The sequence below is a fragment of the Sapajus apella genome, unplaced genomic scaffold (genome assembly GCF_009761245.1).
Source record: "Sapajus apella isolate SASKATOON/1434 unplaced genomic scaffold, GSC_monkey_1.0 scaffold51, whole genome shotgun sequence".
NCBI classification, from domain to species: domain Eukaryota; kingdom Metazoa; phylum Chordata; class Mammalia; order Primates; family Cebidae; genus Sapajus; species Sapajus apella.
In genome coordinates, this window is record NW_022436991.1 from 11,279,232 (window position 1) to 11,297,750 (window position 18,519).

General features: G+C 45.9%; 1 protein-coding gene across 11 annotated transcripts in view; it reads left to right on the plus strand.

Moving 5' to 3' along the window:
- Positions 1–18,519, plus strand: part of SLC5A11 (solute carrier family 5 member 11) — a 63,355-nt gene that overhangs the window by 25,779 nt on the left and 19,057 nt on the right. For 8 of the 11 annotated variants that reach the window (XM_032242985.1, XM_032242981.1, XM_032242983.1 and 5 more), the window contains 6 exons: positions 5,474–5,578; positions 6,133–6,192; positions 9,164–9,268; positions 10,755–10,860; positions 15,944–16,024; positions 18,118–18,323. In XM_032242985.1, coding sequence (XP_032098876.1) covers positions 5,474–5,578; positions 6,133–6,192; positions 9,164–9,268; positions 10,755–10,860; positions 15,944–16,024; positions 18,118–18,323 — 663 coding nt within the window. Of the gene's footprint in view, positions 1–3,486; positions 3,648–5,473; positions 5,579–6,132; positions 6,193–9,150; positions 9,269–10,754; positions 10,861–15,943; positions 16,025–18,117; positions 18,324–18,519 lie in introns of those variants that run through there. The other 3 variants (XM_032242991.1, XM_032242987.1, XM_032242992.1) reach the window with 3 other exon arrangements.

The following is an 18,519-nucleotide window of genomic DNA, read 5'->3' on the forward strand; positions in this document are numbered from 1 at the left end:
TTTTTTTTTTTTTAAGAGACAGGGTCTCACTCTGTGGCCCAGACTGGAGGGCAGTGGTATAATCATAGCTCACTGTAGCTTCAAATTCATGGGCTCAAAGGACCCTCTCACCTCAGCTTCCCAAGTAGCTGGGACCACAGGCATGTGCCACCACGTCTGGCTAGAAACCAAATCTAGTAACATATAAATATGAATTTACACCAAGAAAGATTTATCCTAGGAATGAAAGTTTGGTTCAATATATAAAAACATCCATCAATGTAATATACCATATATATTATAGAATAAAAGACAAAATGTGATAATCTCAATAGACCATTTAACAAAATCTAAAACGCTTTCATTATAAAACATTCAACAAACTAGGAATAGAAGAAAACTTCTTTAAATTGATAAAGAGCATCTACAAAATCACCCACAGCTAACATAGTTAGTGGTAAAAGACTGAAATTTTTCTCGCTAAGATCAGGAACAGGACAACTATGTCCCCTTTGCCACTTGTATTCAACATTTTTCTGGAGGTTCTAGCCAGAGCAATTCACAAGAAGAAGAAGTAAAAAGTATCCATATTGAAGAAGAAGAAACAAAGCTATCTTGTATTTGTATAAGACAGAAACTTCTAAATAACCTGAGAAATACTATTGGACATTATAAATGAGTTTAGCCAGATGGCAGATTATAAGATCAATTTTTAAAAATTAATTGTATTTTTATACACTAGCAAGGAGCAACCTGAAAATGAAATTAAGAGAGTAATTCCACTTACAACAGCATCAAAAGAACAAAGTATTGAGAGAGATCCAAGATGCCTGATTACTAGCAGCTCAGGATCCTAGCTCCTAGTGAAAGCACAGAGAACGGGAGGACGCCACACTTTCAGATGAATTTTTGTTGCTCACGGACCAGGAGATTCCCAGCGGAGGAGCCCCACGGGTCACCAGCACGACTCTTGTGGCCGGCGTGGCGGTTTTGCCGGCGTCCTGGCGCGGCGGTTCTTGGTGCAGAGTAAACTGGACTGGGTCCCCTTTTGGTCGATGTTTGGAGCTCCGGGAAGGCAGAGTCGCCCATTCAGCTGATTGAAAAAGGGACTCAAGAGGGAAGCCAGACCGGAGATTCCTGGGCAGAAAAGCACCACAAATTTTAACGCCCCTGTTGTGGCCGGAGGAGTGGGTTGCTCAGATTCCGGTGCTGGGAATCAACAAGTTGGACGTCCACTCAGAAACCTAATTTGAAAGTCGGTAATTACAAAGACGACAGGTGGATAAATTTACAATGATGGGAAGAAACCGGCGTAAAAAGGCTGAGAATACCCAAAATCAGAATGCCTCTCCCTCTACAGGGGATCACAGTTCCTCATCAACAAGGGAACAAGGCCTGATGGAGAAAGAGTGCGTTCCATTAACAGATTTAGGCTTCAGAAGGTGGATAATAAGAAACTTCTGTGAGTTAAAAGAACATGTTCTAGCCCAATGTAAAGAAACTAAGAACCTTGAAAAAAGGTTTGACGAAATCCTAACAAAAATAGACAATCTAGAGAGGAATATAAGTGAATTAATGGAACTGAAGAATACAATACGAGAACTCCACGAAATATGCACAGGTTTTAACTGTCAAATTGATCAAGCAGAAGAAAGGATATCAGAGGTCGAAGACCAACTTAATGAAATGAAATGAGAAGACAAGATTAGAGAAGAAAGAATAAAAAGGAATGAGCAAATTCTCCAAGAAATATGGGACTATGTGAAAAGACCTGTTTTACGTTTGATAGGTGTACCTGAATGTCATGAAGAGAATGAATCCAAGCTGGAAAATATTCTTCAGGATATTATTCAGGAAAACTTTCCTAACCTAGTAAGGCAGGAAAATACTCAACTTCAGGTAACACAGAGAACACAAAGATATTCCTCAAGTAGAGCAACCCCAAGACACATAATCGTTAGATTCACCCGGGTTGAAATAAAGGAGAAAATTCTAAGGGCAGCTAGAGAGAAAGGTCAGGTTACCCATAAAGGGAAGCCTATCAGACTCACAGCAGATCTCTCAGCTGAAACCCTACAAACTAGAAGAGTGTGGGGGTCAATATTCAATATTCTCAAAGAAAAGAATTTTTAACCCAGAATCTCCTATCGAGCCAAATTATGCTTCATAAATGAAGGAAAAATAAAATTTTTCACGAACAAGCAAACACTCAGAGATTTCACCACCACCAGGCCTGCTTTACAAGAGCTCCTGAAAGAAACACTATACACAGAAAGGAACAACCAGTATCAGTCATCCCAAACACTTACCAGAAGGTAAAGAGTATCTCCATAATGGAGAATCTATATCAACTAATGGGCAAAATAGCCAGCTAGCATTAAATGACAATATTAAACTCACAAATATCAATATTAATCCTAAATTTAAATGGATTAAATGCCCCAATCAAAGACACAGGCAAATTGAATAAAAAGTCAAAACCCATCGGTTTGCTGTATCCAGATCCATCTCATAAGCAAGGACACACAAAGACTCAAAACAAAGCGTTGGTGGAAGACTTACCAATCAAATGGAGAGAAAAAAAAAAAAAAAAGGAAACAGGAGTTGGAACTTTCGTGTCTGACAAAATAGACTTTAATAGTAACAAAGACTAAAAGAAACAAAGAAGGACATTACATAATGATAAAAGGATCAATGCAACAACAGGAGTCAATGATCATCAATATATATGCACCCAATATAGGAACACCCAGATACATAAAACCAGTTTTTAATGACTTATAAAGAGACTTGGACTCCCGCACAATAATAGCGGGAGACTTTGACACCACATTGTTAATCTTCTACGGATCAACGAGATGGAAAGTTAATGGGGACATCTATGATTTGAACTCAGACCTGGAACAAGTAAACTCAGTGGATATTTATAGAATTCTTCACCCCAGGTCTACAGAACATACATTTTTCTAGTATCATATTACACCTATTTTGAAAGTGACCACATAATTGGAAGTAAATCACTCTTCAGCATTTGCATAGCATTTCACAGACTTAAATGAAATATTGGTTGGCTATTTGTTATTTTCTTCCCTTATTCCTTCCTGTCTCCGCTGTTAAGCACAATTATCGGCATAAAAGAGGTTTTTAATACCTATTTTTAGATTGCATTCCAGCCTGAGCAATAGAGCAAGACTCCTGTTCTCGCTCCCCTTTTCTCTTTTTCTTTCTTTCAAACTAATAAAAAAAAAAATAAAGTATTTAGGAATAAGTTTGACAAAAGAATACCTGTTACACTGAAAAGTCATTGGAAACACTTAAAGAACTAACCAATTAAAAAGACATCCTGAGTTCTTGGATTCAAAAATTTAATATTGCTAAAGCAGCAATATTCCCCCAATGGACCTGTAGATTCAACACTATCCCCATCGAAATTTCTGCTCCTTTTTTTTTTTTTTTGGCAGAAATTGACAAGCTGATCCTAAAATTCATATGAAAACACAAGGGACCCAGAATAGCCAAAACAATCTTGAAAAAGAATAAAGTTGGCTGACTCGCACTAACTTACTGCAAAGCTACAGCAATCAAGAGAGTGTGATACTGACAGAAGGACAGAAGGATAAACATGTAGATCGATGAAATAGAATTTGATAAGAAGCAGAGACAAGAAAGTCAGTAAGGAGGAAAAATGTCCCTCTCACAATTCTCCCTTCTCTCCTCTCTTCCTCCAACCTTCTTCTCCTCCTTCCCTTCCTCCTCCTCCTTTTTCTTCTCTCTCCCTTCTTTCCCCTCCTCACTGGATCTACTTCTTTTTTTTTTGAGACAGAGTCTCGCTCTGTCGCCCAGGCTGGAGTGCAGTGGCACAATCTCGGCTCACTGCAACCTCCACCTCCCAGGTTCAAGCGATTCTCCTGCCTCATCCTCTGGAGTAGCTGGGATTACAAGCATGCGCCACCATGCCTGGCTAATTTTGTATTTTAAGTAGAGGTGGGGTTGCTCCTTGTTGGTCAAGCTAAACTCGAACTCCCGATGTCATGTGATCTGCTTGCCTCAGCCTCCCAAAGTGCTGGGATTACAGGCCTGAGCCACCATGCCCAGTCAAAAACATGCTTTTTTTTTCCTCTCTCTTTCTTTTCTTTTCTTTTTTTTTTTTTTTTTTTTTTTGAGACTGAGTCTCACTCTGTTGCCCAGGCTGGAGTGCAATGGCACAATCTTGGCTCACTCCAACCTCTGCCTCCCCGGTTCAAGCAATTCTCTTGCCTTAGCCATCCAAGTAGCTGGGAAAACAAGCACCTGCCACCATGCCTGGCTAATTTTTGTATTTTTAATAGAGACAGGGTTTCACCATATTGGCTAGACTGGTCTCAAACTCCTGACCACAAGTGATCTGCCTGCCTTGGCCTCCCAAAGTGCTGGGATTACAGGTGTGAGTCACCATGCCCGGCCTCCTCTTTTTCTTCTCTCCCCCTCCTTTCCCTGCCTCACTGGATCTGCTTTTTTTTTTTTTTTTTTCCCAGACAGAGTCTCTGTTGCCCAGGCTGGAGTGCAGGGGCGCAATCTCGGCTCACTGCAACCTCCACCTCCCAGGTTCAAGGGATTCTCCTGCCTCAGCCTCCCAAGTAGCTGGGATTACAGGCGTGTGCCACCACACTTGGCTAACTTTTGTATTTTTAGTAGAGGCGGGGTTTCACCATGTGAAACCAGGCTGATCTTGAACTCCTGACCTCAAGTAATCCACCCACCTTGGACTCCCAAAGTGCTGGGATTACAGAAGTGAGCCAGAGTGCCCAGCTGGACCTACCTTTCTGTGCATGTCTTCATTCTCCCTTCTCTCTGAACTGGCAGTGATGAACAGCACATGGTAAAACATGCCGCCACACCACTCCTTTACATGCCTCCCTGGTTTACACATCTCCAGTCCAAGGGACCAGCAGAGACGATGTCCTAGTTCCAAATTCCCAGGAAAGAGAATATAATTTGCCCACCTTGGGCCAGGCACCCAGGCCTGTCCAGACCGATCAACTGACACCAGGGATTGGAGTCATCAAATACAGCATCAGCCATTGAGTGCTCTGCCAGGAGGACTGTGTTCTTTGCTAAGTTAGAAACCAATCTTGAGAGTAACACAGGCTTCCTGATTCTCACCATGAATCACTTTCTACAATACCCGTCATCTTCCCCGCAATCCTCACAGGCATGCCGCATACAGTTGTTCAAGCTGTGCATTGCACAACCATAGGGGGTGCGATCTGCATTTTAGGTCCTGTAGACATGAATATTTATCTACCAAATTCTGATAGGTGGACTCTGACCAAGTAAGAGTCTTAGGGAAGGAGAATCTCATGCTAATGTAAACAAAAATGACAGATAGTCTAGGGATGGCCCTGCCTTCCTCCACTTCTCTTCTCTGTCCCTTTGGAGCATGGAAAGAATTGGGGGAGGGGAGCAGCTACCCTCGACTTTGTCCCCAAGATCTGATCTGTCCATCTCCCCACAGGTGGGCGCATCCTTGTTTGCCAGCAATGTTGGAAGTGGACATTTCATTGGCCTCGCAGGGTCAGGTGCTGCTACAGGCCTTTCTGTGTCAGCTTATGAGCTTAATGTAAGTATTTTACCCAGGGCGTAGATGACATCTTACATCTACCTCATAGGTAGATCTCAGGGGAAAGTTGTGTGAATGCCCTGCACTTTAAAAATAGAATGGTGGGGCCAGGCATGGTGGCTTATGCCTGTAATCCCAGCACTTTGGGAGGCCAAGTCAGGAGGATCACCTGAGGTCAGGAGTTTAAGACCAGCCTAGCCAACATGGTGAAACCTCAACTCTACTAAAAATACGAAAAATTAACCAGGCATAATGCAGGATGCCATAATCCCAGCTACTTGGGAGACTGGGGCAGGAGAATTGCTTGAACCTGGGAGGCGGAGGTTGCAGTGAGCTGAGATCGCACCACTGCGCTCCAGCCTGGGCAACAAGAGTGAGACACCATCTCCAAAAAAAAAGGAAATATGAAGGCCAGCGAAGGAGAATCACTCAGCAAGTAAGAGACTACACCACAGGTGGAGTTCAGGCCAGGCTGCCTCAGGGCACAGAGGGAAATCCAAATGGGCACCTTGTTGTGAGCTGGGGCCAGGTCCTGACTGTGTTTTCTTGAGCAGGGCTTGTTTTCTGTGCTGATGTTGGCCTGGATCTTCCTCCCCATCTACATTGCTGGTCAGGTGAGTTGGGGAGGGGGGCGTTGGGATGCTGTAGAATTGAAAGATGCTTTGGGAATATCAGCCCTGCAGTCCCTCCCTCATCCTGTGATCCCTCCCTCCTGCCTATGGTCATCCATCAGATTGCCACTCAGAGGCCCCAGTAAAAAGGAGGGATGATCCACAGGTGAGACAATGAGGAACCCAGTCCATAGCACTTCCCCCAGTACCCAATATCCAAGGCACACAGAGGGTATTTGAAGTCCAAAAATGGTAAATACCAAAATACAAATGTAAAGCTCACGATTTCTTTTAAATGTTTAAATCACAACATGTTTCTGCACATTTTTTTTTTTTGAGACAGGGTCTGGCTGTGTCCCCAGGATGAAATGGGGTGGTGCAATCTTGGCTCACTGCAGCCTTCGCCTCCTGGTCACAAGCGATCCTCCCGCCTCAGCCACCCCAGCAGCTGGGACCACAGGTGCACGCCACCATGCCCAGCTAATTTTTGTATTTTTTTTTTTTTAGTCGAAAATACAAAAATTTCGCCATGTTGCCCAGGCTAGTCTCGAACTCATGGGCTCAAGTGATCCGCCCATCTCAGCCTCCCAATCTGAGTAGCTGGAATTACAAGCATGAGCCACTATGCCCAGCCTATGTTTCTGCTTTTTACAAAAAAAAAAAAAAAAAAAATATATATATATATATATATATATATATAGCTCATGCCTATAATCCCAGCACTTTCCAAGGTGGGTGGATCACTTGAGCCTAGGAGTTTGAGACCAGACTGGGCAACATGGTAAAAACCCATCTCTACTAAAAAAAATACAAAAACTAGCCAGGCATAGTGGTATGCATCTGTAATCCCAGGTACTCAGGAGACTGAAGAGGTATGAGAATCACTTGAGCTCAGGAGGCAGAGGTTGCAGTTTGCAGTGAGCTGAGATCATGCCACTGCACTCCAGCCCAAATTTTAAAAATTATATATACATGATTTTGTGATTTTTTTCTTCCTTTGCATACAAAACTATAATAATTGAGCTATTTTTGACTGATACAAAATGTCAATGTTTTAGTGCAAACTAATGCTGCTTTTGACTCTTTGAAAAGCAGTTTTTAAAAAATCATCTATGATCTCATTGGCAGCATTGCATCATTCATACTTTCTAAACCTAACTCTGTTCTAGATGTTCTACTGCACATGGCAGGATCACACATTATCACAGTGCTGTTCATAAAGCAATAACTGATTTTAGCTTTTTATTATGGAAATGTTAAAAAAATACACAAAGTAGGCTGGGCACGGTAGCTCATGTATGTAATCCTGGCACTTTGGGAGGCCAAGTTGGATGGATTGCTTGAGGCCAGGAGTTTGAGACCAGCCTGGGCAACATGGCAAAATCCCATCTCTACAAAAAATACGAAAATTAGCTGGGTGTGGTGATCCACACCTGTAGTCTGAGATACTCAAGGGGCTGAGGTGGGAGGATTAGGATCACTTGAGGCTGTAGGCTGAGGCTATATTACCACCAGCAGCGTATGAAAATTCCCTTTCCTGCAATTCACTGTATCCTTAATGACATTTGATATTCTCCAACTTAAGAATTCTTGCTAATTTGGTGCATGTGTAGTAGTATCTCACTGCTTTTTAAAATTTTTTTGAAAGGGATTCTCACTCTGTCGCCCAGGCTGGAGTGCAGTGGCATGCCCTTGGCTCACAGCAACCTCCGCCTCCTGGGTTCAAGCAATTCTCCTGCCTTACCCAGTCCCTATCCCACCCCCTGCCCCGCCCCAGTAGCTAGGAGCCCAGCTAATTTTTGTATTTTTAGTAGAGACAGGGTTTTGCCAAGTTGGCCAGGCTGGTCTCCAATTCCTGACCTCAGATGATCCTCCCACCTCAGCCTCCCAAAGTGCTAGGATTACGGGCATGAGCCACTGTACCTGGCCATCTCACTGCTTTTAATTGGCAACTCTTTTTGTACACTTTCTGGCGGTTTGGATTTCCTCTTTGAGGAAGTAACTTGTTTAGGACTTTTGTCCATTTTTCTATTAGGTTATATGTCTTTATTAAAAAAAAAAATAGAGATGGGGGTGGGCTCAGTGACTCACGTCCTGTAATCCCAGCACTTTGGGAGGCTGACGTGGGCAGATCACAAGGTCAGGAATTCAAGACCAACCGGACCAATATGGTGAAACTCTGTCTCTACTAAAAATACAAAAATTTAGCCGGGCGTGGTGGCAGATGCCTGTAGTCCTAGCTACTTGAGAGGCTGAGGCAGGAGAATCGCTTGAACCTGGATGTGGAGGTTGCAGTGAGCCAAGATCGCACCACTGCACTCCAGCCTTGGTGACAGAGTGAGACTCCATCTCAAAAAAATATAGAGACAGGGTCTTACTGTAGCAATAGACATGTTGGTCAGGCTGGTCTTGAGCTCCTGGGCTCAAGCAATCCTCCCACCTTGGCCTCCCAAAGTGCTAGGATTACAGATGTAAGCCACCATATGTGGCCTCACAATTAAACCTATTATCCACCAAGAATTTATTTTTGTCTACCATATGTATATTTTTTGAGACAGGCTCTCCTCTGTCACTTAGGCATGATCATGGCTCACTGCAGCCTCGACCTCCTAGGCTCAGTCTCAAGTGATCCTCTCCCACCTCAGCCACCTGAGTAGCTGGGGCTACAGGCGCCTGCCACAACACCTGACTAAATGTGTATTTTTTGTAGAAATGGGGTTTCACTATGTTGCCCAGGCTGGTCTCGAACTCCTAGACTCCAGTGATCCTCTTGTCTCAGCCTCCCAAAGTGATGAGAACCAACCATGCTGGGCCCCTCTCGTCCCTTCTTAAGTCTCTGATTGAGACTCCCAAGAAGAACATCTGTGCCTCTGAGTTGGAGGGTGGGCAGGAGCTGATGGGAAGGGCTGGTGTGGGAAGGTCACATGCTGGTGGTGAAGTCAGCTGGTGGTGAAATCTCAGCTCTGGCCCTCAGGTCACCACGATGCCAGAATACCTACGGAAGCGCTTCGGTGGCACCAGAATCCCTATCATCCTCGCCGTACTCTACCTATTTATCTACATCTTCACCAAGATCTCGGTAAGGCAGGGACGCAGCCTGGGGGGAAGATAAGGCACAGGTCATTGCTCAGGAGCGTCTCCTCCCCATCCCCTTTCTCCTCTTTCGTAGGCTGCAGGGAGGTTAGAGGAAGAAGGGGTTGGGGGAAGGTAAGTGTGGACAGAGAGGATTCAGTGGCTCATGCCTGTAATCTCAGCACATTGAGAGGCTGAGGCAGGTGTATCACTTAAAGTTAGGAGTTTGAGACAAGCTCGGCCAACATGGCAAAACCCCATCTCTGCCAAAAAATACAAAAATTAGCCAGGCGTGGTGGTGCAGACCTGTAGTCCCAGCTACTCCAGCTACTCGGGAGGCTGAGGCAGGAGAATTGCTTAAGCCCAGGAGGCGGAGGTTGCAGTGAGCTGAGATCACACCGCTGCACTCCAGCCTGGGCAACGGAGCAAGGCTCTGTCTCAGAAAAAAAAAAAAAAAAAAAAAAGGAGAAAAGGTAGAGAAAAGGAGGAAGGACTTTCTCTCCTACTCCTGCCAAAGTTTCTTTGGCAACATCTCAAGATGGTGTGGGTTGCTCAATGGGACTCCAAGAACCCTGCCAACGCTTGGATAGGACTGTTGTCTTCCTCCTGTAATTAGATATTGATCAGCTATTTATTAGATGTGCTGATGGCTGATTGCATCTGCCCCACCCTGACCTTTGGATGGGCAGATCTCCTAGGAAGTGGCAAAGAACAGGTGTATGGCAACCTCCAGACACTTACCCCACAGCAGAATCTGTTTCCACTTCCAGCTGGGGAGAAGGGAGGAGCTTGTCCTATGGAAAGGGGTAAGGGGAGCAGAAGGGGTTCCATTGAATCCAAACAGTAAGTGACTCTACACCAGCTCCAGACTGCAGGACAGACACAGAAGCTCCTTTCTAGAATGTTCACTAGCAGTCTGGTGGGAAGCTGCAGTTGTGGGAAGCCTTCTAGGGGAAGTCACATCCCCAGAGGAACTTACCAGTTAGAGAAAGGGGATTGGCCCTCCAGAAGGATGCACCAGCACAAACGAAATCTGGGAGGCCCAGGTACACATGACTTGTTGGAGAAATGTGGGATATTGTTGGAGAAATTGGGGGATATTTCAAAGTCTGTGGAGGACTGGGAGTAAGAAGTGAGTATTTAGCCTTATTTATTTAGCCTTTATCTTGGGGGCAATGGGAGAGTCACTTAAGAGTTTGAATGGGGAGGAGAAGGATAATATGATCATGATGGTGTCTGAAGAAGGTTGCAGTGTGGAGGATGGAGTGTAAGAGGACCAAAGGCAGAAGCAAGAAGACCATTGAGGAGGCTGCTGCGTTAGCCCAGGGCGCGCAGGGCTCCGGCATAAGACCCTGGATCTGGGATGCGATGGATGAAGAAGGGACATGCATGACTCTTCTGTGTTTGTCAGAATCTGGCTAGGCCCGGATCCCAGGGACCTGTGCCGCAAATGTCCATTAATTCATTCATCCATCAACTTCCTTTCTCCACAGGTAGACATGTATGCAGGTGCCATCTTTATCCAGCAGTCTTTGCACCTGGATCTGTACCTGGCCATAGTGGGGCTGTTAGCCATCACTGCTGTATACACAGTTGCTGGTAAGACTGAATGGAGGGTAACACCTGGCAGAGGCAGTGGGCAGGGGCTATGGGCCACTCCATCTTCTTCTTGCCCATCTTCTGATGTTCCATGATGCTAAGACCCATTTATTCATTAAACATCACTCCTTTACCCTAGATAAAAAGATTTCTCCTGACCATTATCCAAAGGAAGAGGGCTGCCTGATAAGGAAAAGCATTTTAGGCCAGGCATGGTGGCTCATGCCTGTAATATCAGCACTTTGGGAGGCCAAGGCAAGTGGGTCACTTGAGGTCAGGAATTCCAGACCAACAGGGCAAAACCCCATCTCTACTAAATGTGCAAAAATTAGCCGGATGTGGTGGTGGGCACCTGTAATGCCAGCTACTCAGGAGGCTGAGGCAGAAGAATTGCTTAAACCTGGGGGGCGGAGGTTGCAGTGAGCCAAGACCATGACATTGCCCTCCAGCCTGGGTGATACAGTGAGACTTCATCTAAAAAAAAAAGATAAAGCATTTAAAAAATACACCACAATGGCATAATATTTTTTCCTGATCATGTATTCCAGAACTGTTTCTTGAGCACCTACTAACTGCTGAGCCATGTGCAGTCACAGGCACAATACAAGGCTGTGTAATAAACTACTTCGATCCTGAAGCCTGAGGGCAGATAACCTCATCTCTCCCGATTACACCTGTATCCTAGAAGAGTGCCTGGCACACAGTAGGGTCTTGAGAAGTACCTGTTTTTAAATATCCATTATCTTATCTTCCACTCTGTGTTCACCCTTCTCTGCCTCCTCTTGGCATAATGTAACTCATTCCATATATATGTGTGTATCTGTGTGTCCTTGTGTGTGTGTGTGTGCGCACACAGACACACACACCTGGTGTTGATATATTATGTACCTTGTATCTATATATTATGTATTTACATATACTTGCATGCGTATGTGTATATACATTTCCAACTATGTGCCAGACATCATGCTAGGGAGTGAGGCACAGATGTAGACAAGACAAATATCTCTACTCCAGAAGAACTTAAGTGAGGATGAGAGACAAACAATGAACAGAGAAATCAATAAATAATGTCAGGCCAGGTGTGGTGGCTCATGCCTATAATATCAGCACTTTGGGAAGCCAAGGCAGGTGGATCACCTGAGGTCAGGAGTTGGAGACCAACCTAGTCAACATGGCAAAAACCCATCTCTGCTAAAAATAAAAAATAAAAAAAATAGCTGGGTGTGATGGTGCATGCCTATAATCCCAGCTACTCTGGAGGCTGAGGCAAGAGAATCACTTGAACCCAGGAGGTGGAGGTTGCAGTGAGCCAAGATCACACCACTGCACTCCAGCCTGGGTGACAGAGCGAAACTTCGTCTCAAAAAAAATAATTTAAAAAAAGGCTGTTCTGACTGCTGTAGATAGTATCTCATTGTGGTAGTGGTTTGTATTTTTCTTTTTCTTTCTTTTTCTCTCTTTCTTTCTTTCTTTTTTTTTTGTCTCCCTTTGTCGCCCTCCCTCGGTTGCAGTGGTATAATCTTGGCTTGCTGCAACCTCCATCTCCTGCGATCAAGTGATTCTCCTGTCTCAGCCTCCTGAGTAGCTGAGACTACAGGTGCCAGTCACCATGCCTGGCTAATTTTTGTATTTTTTGGTAGAGACAGGGTTTCACTGTGTTGGCCAGGCTGGTCTTGAACTCCTGGCCTCAAGTGATCTGTTGCATCAGCCTCCCAAAATGCTGGGATTACAGGTGTGAGCCATTGCACCCAGCCTGTGCATTTTTCTGATGATTAGTGATGATGTGCATTTTTTCATATCTTAACCAAGTCTAATTTTTTTTTTTTTTTTGAGATAGAGTTTTGCTCTGGTTGCTCGGGCTGGAGTGCAGTGGCATGATCTTGACTCACTACAACCTCCGCCTCCCAGGTTCAAGCAATTCTCCTGCCTCAGCCTCTCGAGTAGATGGGATTACAGGTGCCCGCCACCATGCACGGCTAATTTTTTGTGTTTTTAGCAGAGACGGAGTTTCACCATGTTGGCCAGGCTGATCTTGAACTGCTGTCCTGGTGATCCACCCATCTTGGCCTCCCAAAGTGCTGGGATTATAGGTGTGAGCCACCTTGACCAGTTCAACCAGGTTTTAATAACACCCACGGGCAATGCAGGGGAAGAGAATTCCAGGCTGAGGGCAGGGCTGCAGTAAGGACTCTGAGATGAGAGCCTGCTCGAGCAAGTGGTTATGCAGGTTGTGTCTTATTCCACTCCAGAGGTGCCACTCACACCAAGCAGAGTGAAAATGGCACCCCCGGCACCGTAGCAGCAACCCTGGTGCTAAGAGTGGGATTGGAGAAAGGGCAGAAACCAGAGCTCTGAAGGAAATAAACTGAGCCTAGCATTTGTTTTAAGTGCCATGGAACACTATTGGATGCTCTAAACAGAAAATTGAGGAAATCTAACATATGTAAAGTCCCCTGATGAAGAAAGACCTTGGCTGAGTTCTCAGAACTAGCAGAAGCCATGTGCCTGGGGCAGGGGGAAAGGGGAGGGCAGGCTGCCATAGCTGATGAATGTTGGTGTTCCTCGTTTGGAGGTCTGTGTCCCCCATTAGGCTGTGGGCTCTATGAGGGCAAGGAACATGCCATTTTGTTGGCCTCTGCATCTCTACCATGTAGAACTTGGTGAGGAGCTCACCAGCTATTTTGTGAATGACTGAATGAAATGCTCCCCACAGTGCCTGGCATGTGGGAGATCCTCATCACTATTAATTTAGAAAGGATGGTGGGGTTAAATGGTACCCAACACCAGGACCTCGCCACACTCAGGCTGACTCACAGCGTGAGTGAACAGCAGGGAACGGGGCCAGAATCAACGCCAGGTCTCCTCCCCTTTGTGAGAGAGTCCTATTCCTGCTGGCAAGGAAGGAAGGATCCTGGAGAACATGTCACCCATGGGCATGGTTTTTCTTTTTCTTTTTTTTGAAACGGAGCCTCGCTCTATTGCCAGGCTGGAGTGTGTTCAGTGGCGTGATCTAGGCTCACTGCAACCTCTGCCTCTCAAATTCAAGCGATTCTCCTGCCTCAGACTCCCAAGTAGCTGGGACTACAGGCGCGCCCCACAACGCCCAGCTAATTTTTGTATTTTTAGTAGCGACAGGGTTTCACTATGTTGGCCAAAAGGGTCTCGATCTCTTGACCTCGGGGCACTGGGTTTTTTTAATTGCACAGTGACTGTGCCCTCCAGTAGACATATTCCTATCAGATAAGTGTCCCTTCTCAGGGAAAGAGGAAGAATGGAGGTGTAAGGAAGAGACTGGAAAGATTGCTCTATCCAGATGCTGATGGATTTGCTACCAGTATCATCATTACAAAGATTTTTTTTTTGAGACAAAGTCTTGCTCTGTTGCCCAGGCTGGAGTGCAGTGGTGCAATCTCAGCTCACTGCAACCTCCACCTCCCAGGTTTAAGCAATTCACCTGTTTCAGCCTTCCCAGTAGCTGGGATTACAGGCATGCCCCACCACACCTGGCTAATTTTTGTATTTTTTGTAGAGACAGGGTTTCACCATGTTGGCCAGGCTCGTCTCAAACCCCTGCCTCAGCTTCCCAAAGTGCTGGGATTACAGGCATGAGCCACTTTGCCCCACCCATTTCAAAGATTTTTGCAGGTGGCAAACTCAACAAGAGTCCTCTGAGGCACCACCACGACCCTTTTCAGGAAGTCTATGGGGCCTCTGAATACCTAATACTCACAACCTTTTTTTCAGTCTTAAAGGTGTTGGCTGAGTGTAGTTGCTCACACCTGTAATCCCAGCACCTTGGCAGGCCGAGGCAGGGGGACTACTTGAAGCCAGGAGTTCGAGACCACCCTGGGCAACATGGCAAAATTCCATCTCTAGAAAAAATTTAAAAATTAGCTGCGCGTGGTGGCCATGCCTACAGTCCCAGCCATTTGGGGGACTGAGATGGGAGAATCACTTGGGCCCAGGAGGTCTACGCTACAGCAAGCTATGATCACACCACTGCACTCCAGTCTGGGTTAACAGAGTGAGACGCTGGTTCTAATAAATAAATAAATAAAGGTGTTCAGAGCTTGGGGACAGTGGCCCAAGCACCGCTTCCTATATTAGTTGAAAACTGCTGTGTTATAAAACCACCCACAAATTGAGGGGCTTGAGAAACCAATGTTTTTTTATTCCCCTAAAGTCCATGGGCTGCCTGGGTGGATGCCTGCTGGTCTCACCTGGCTCTGTGAATTATAGTTCAGTGGCAGGTGGAGCAGGTGGCAGGTGAAGCAGCTGGCAGGTGGAGCAGCTGGCTGGAACAGGATGGCCTCACTCACATAGCTGGTGTTAGCTTGGGCTGTGGACTGGGCTTCCCCTCCGTGGGGGCCCTCTTCCTCCTTTAGGTTAGACCAGGATTCTTTTCTTTGTTTGTTTGTTTGTTGGTTTTTGAAACAGAGTCTCACTCTGTTGCCAAGCTGGAGTGCAGTGGCGCAAACTCGGCTCACTGCAATGTCCACCTCCCAGGTTCAAGCAATTCTCCTGCCTCAGCCTCCCGAGTAGCTGGGATTACAGGCATGCGCCACTATGCCTGGCTGATTCTGTTTTTTAGTAGAGACGGAGTTTTACCATGTTGGCCAGGATGGTCTCCATCTCTTGACCTCATGATCTGCCCACCTCAGCCTCCCAAAGTGCTGGGATTACAGCAGTGTGAGCCGCCATGCCCAGCCTAGACCAGGTTTCTTAAAGCAAATGGTCTCAGGGCAACAGGAGAGTAAGTGCAGAAGCTGCAGGGACCCTTGAGGCCCAGGCTTGGAGATGCACAATATCACTTCCCCCATATTCTATTGATCAAAGCAAGTCACATGGCCAAGCCCCTTTGAGAAGTAGAGAAATCAATTTCCCTCATCATGAAAGGAGCGGCAAAGTCACATTGCAAAATGGGCATGCACACAGGGAGGAGTGATCATGGCCATCTTTGCAATCAGTCAGCACCACGAAATCTCCCGTCAGGTCCTGGCCTTCCAGGCTCCCTTGGTGACCCAGAGTAACCCCTTCTCTTCAGACTTCCTGAGCCTCACCTCTGCGCTCATCCCACCAGGTGGCCTGGCTGCCGTGATCTACACAGATGCTCTGCAGACGCTGATCATGCTTGTAGGAGCACTCACCTTGATGGGCTACAGTAAGTGGGGGTCCCAGGGTCACTTGGGTGGACAATAGCACCTCTCTGAAGCAGGGATATCTATTCTCATCACTGTGAGAGGCAAACCCAGCTGTCAAAGAGCATACTACTGGGGGATTTTTGTCATGGTTGCTTTGCTTGAACCACAGTTATTTTGGCTAGAAGAGAACTGTGCTTACTGTGGAAACGTACTGTTTTTGTTTTTCTTTTTTTGTTTTTTGTTTTGAGACAGGGTCTAGCTCTGTCACTCAGGCTGGAGAGCAGTGGTGTGATCACAGCTCACTGCAGCCTTGAGCTCCTGGGCTCAAATGTCTCTCCCACTTCAACCTCCTGAGTAGCTGGGACTACAGGTGTAAGCCACTATGTCCAGCTAATTGTTTTATTATTTTGGTTTTTTGTAGCGATGGAGTCTCACTGTGTTGCCCAGGCTGATCTCAAACTCCTGGCCTCAAGTGATCCTCCTGCTTCAGCCTCCCAAAGCCACCCTACCTAGAACTGTTTTTTGTTTAGGTAAAAATTAATCTATTTCTATACTAATATGGAAAAATAATTGAATAAATAAATAAAAGAAGATGAAGAGACAGCTCTTACTTACAGAAGGTTTTGTTTGTTTGCTTTGAGATAGGGTCTCACTCTGCCGCCCAGACTGGGGTGCAGTGACAATCTTGGCTCACTGCAACCTCTGCCTGCTGGGCTCAAGCCTCCAAGTAGCTGGGCCCACAGGTGTGCACCACCACATCCAGCTAATTTTTACAATTTTTTTTTAAGAGATGGGGTTTCACCATGTTGCCCAGGCTGGTTTCAAACTCCTGGGCTCAAGCAATCTACCTGCCTCAACCTCCCAAAATGCTGGAATTACAGGCATGAGCCACCACTCCCAGCCTTTTTTTTGAGATGGAATCTCGCCCTGTCATCCAGGCTGGAGGGCAGTGGCATGATCTTGGCTCACTGCAACCTCTGCCTCCCGGGTTCAAGTGATTCTCCTGCCTCAGCCTCTTGAGTAGCTGGGATTACAGGCACACACCACCAATGTGGTTAATTTTTGTATTTTTAGTAAAGACAGGGTTTCCCCATGTGGACCAGGCTGGTCTTGAATTCCTGACCTCAGGTGATTTGCCTGCCTCAGCCTCCCAAAGTGCTGGGATTACAGGCATGAGCAATCTCGCCCCCACCCAATATCTATTTCTCTGAAAAGAATCAAAAAAGGTGGCTCATGCCTATAATCCCAGCACTTTGGGAGGTCGAGGCAGGAGAATTGCTTGAGCCTAGGAGTTCACGACCAACCTGGACAACATAGCGAGATCTGTCTCTACAAAAAAGTTTAAAAAGTCACCAGATGTGGTGGTGCATGCCTGTAGTCCTAACTACTCTGGAGGCTGAGGCAGGAGGATTGCTTAAGCCCAGGAGTTTCAGGTTACAAATAATTGACACCCTTCTTAGGGCAAGTATAGATGACTTTAGGAGGTAGTAAATTATTTTGGGGGGAAGTCAATGGGCTTAAAGAACATACAATGGCCTGGGACAATGGCCAGGAGAATCTCTTGAGGTCAGGAGTTTGAGACCAGCCTGGCCAATATGGTGAAACCCCATCTCTACTAAAAATACAAAAATTAACCAGGCTTGGTGGCGTATGCCTTTAATCTCTGCTACCTGGGAGGCTGAGGCAGGAGAATCACTTGAACCTGTAAGGCAGAGGTGGCAGTGAGCCAAGATCACACCACTGCACTCCAGCCTGGGCGACAGAGCAAGACTCCGTCTCAAAAGAAAAAGAAAAAAGAAAGGAAACTTGAAGAGATACATTCATTACTTTGTGGCAGAGGTTTCATGGGTGAATACTGATGTCAAACTTATCAAATTTTACACTTTAAATATTTGCAATTTATGGCTAGGTCAGTTATAGTCCAATAAAACTCTATTATTATTTTTTAAGTTAAAAAAAGTGGGGGGGAGGAAGGTTAAGAACCCTTAAGGGGTTCAACATTTTTTGGTGGCTCTGCTCTTACTAGAATTTCACTAATCGCCAACCGTCTTCTCATCACTTGCCATGGACCTAGCTGAGTTCCCCTGGCAAACAGGCTTCCCCTGAATTCTAGGTTTTGCTGCGGTTGGTGGGATGGAAGGCCTGAAGGAGAAGTACTTCTTGGCCCTGGCTAGCAACCGGAGTGAGAACAGCAGCTGCGGGCTGCCCCGAGAAGATGCCTTCCATATTTTCCGAGATCCGCTGACATCTGATCTGCCATGGCCAGGGGTCCTATTTGGAATGTCCATCCCGTCCCTCTGGTACTGGTGCACGGATCAGGTACAGGACAGCGGCCTGAGCAAGCTTCTTCCTCCTCTTTGTTTCTTTCCTTAGGGTGGCTGAAGTTGGTGCTTTTTTCTTCCTCCATGTCTACTCTCATTTGCGTTTTCCCTGCCTCCTTGACTGCTTCCCGCATTCCATTACTCTACATGCTATTTTATTTCTTACTTTTGTGAATATGAATGACAAATCCAAA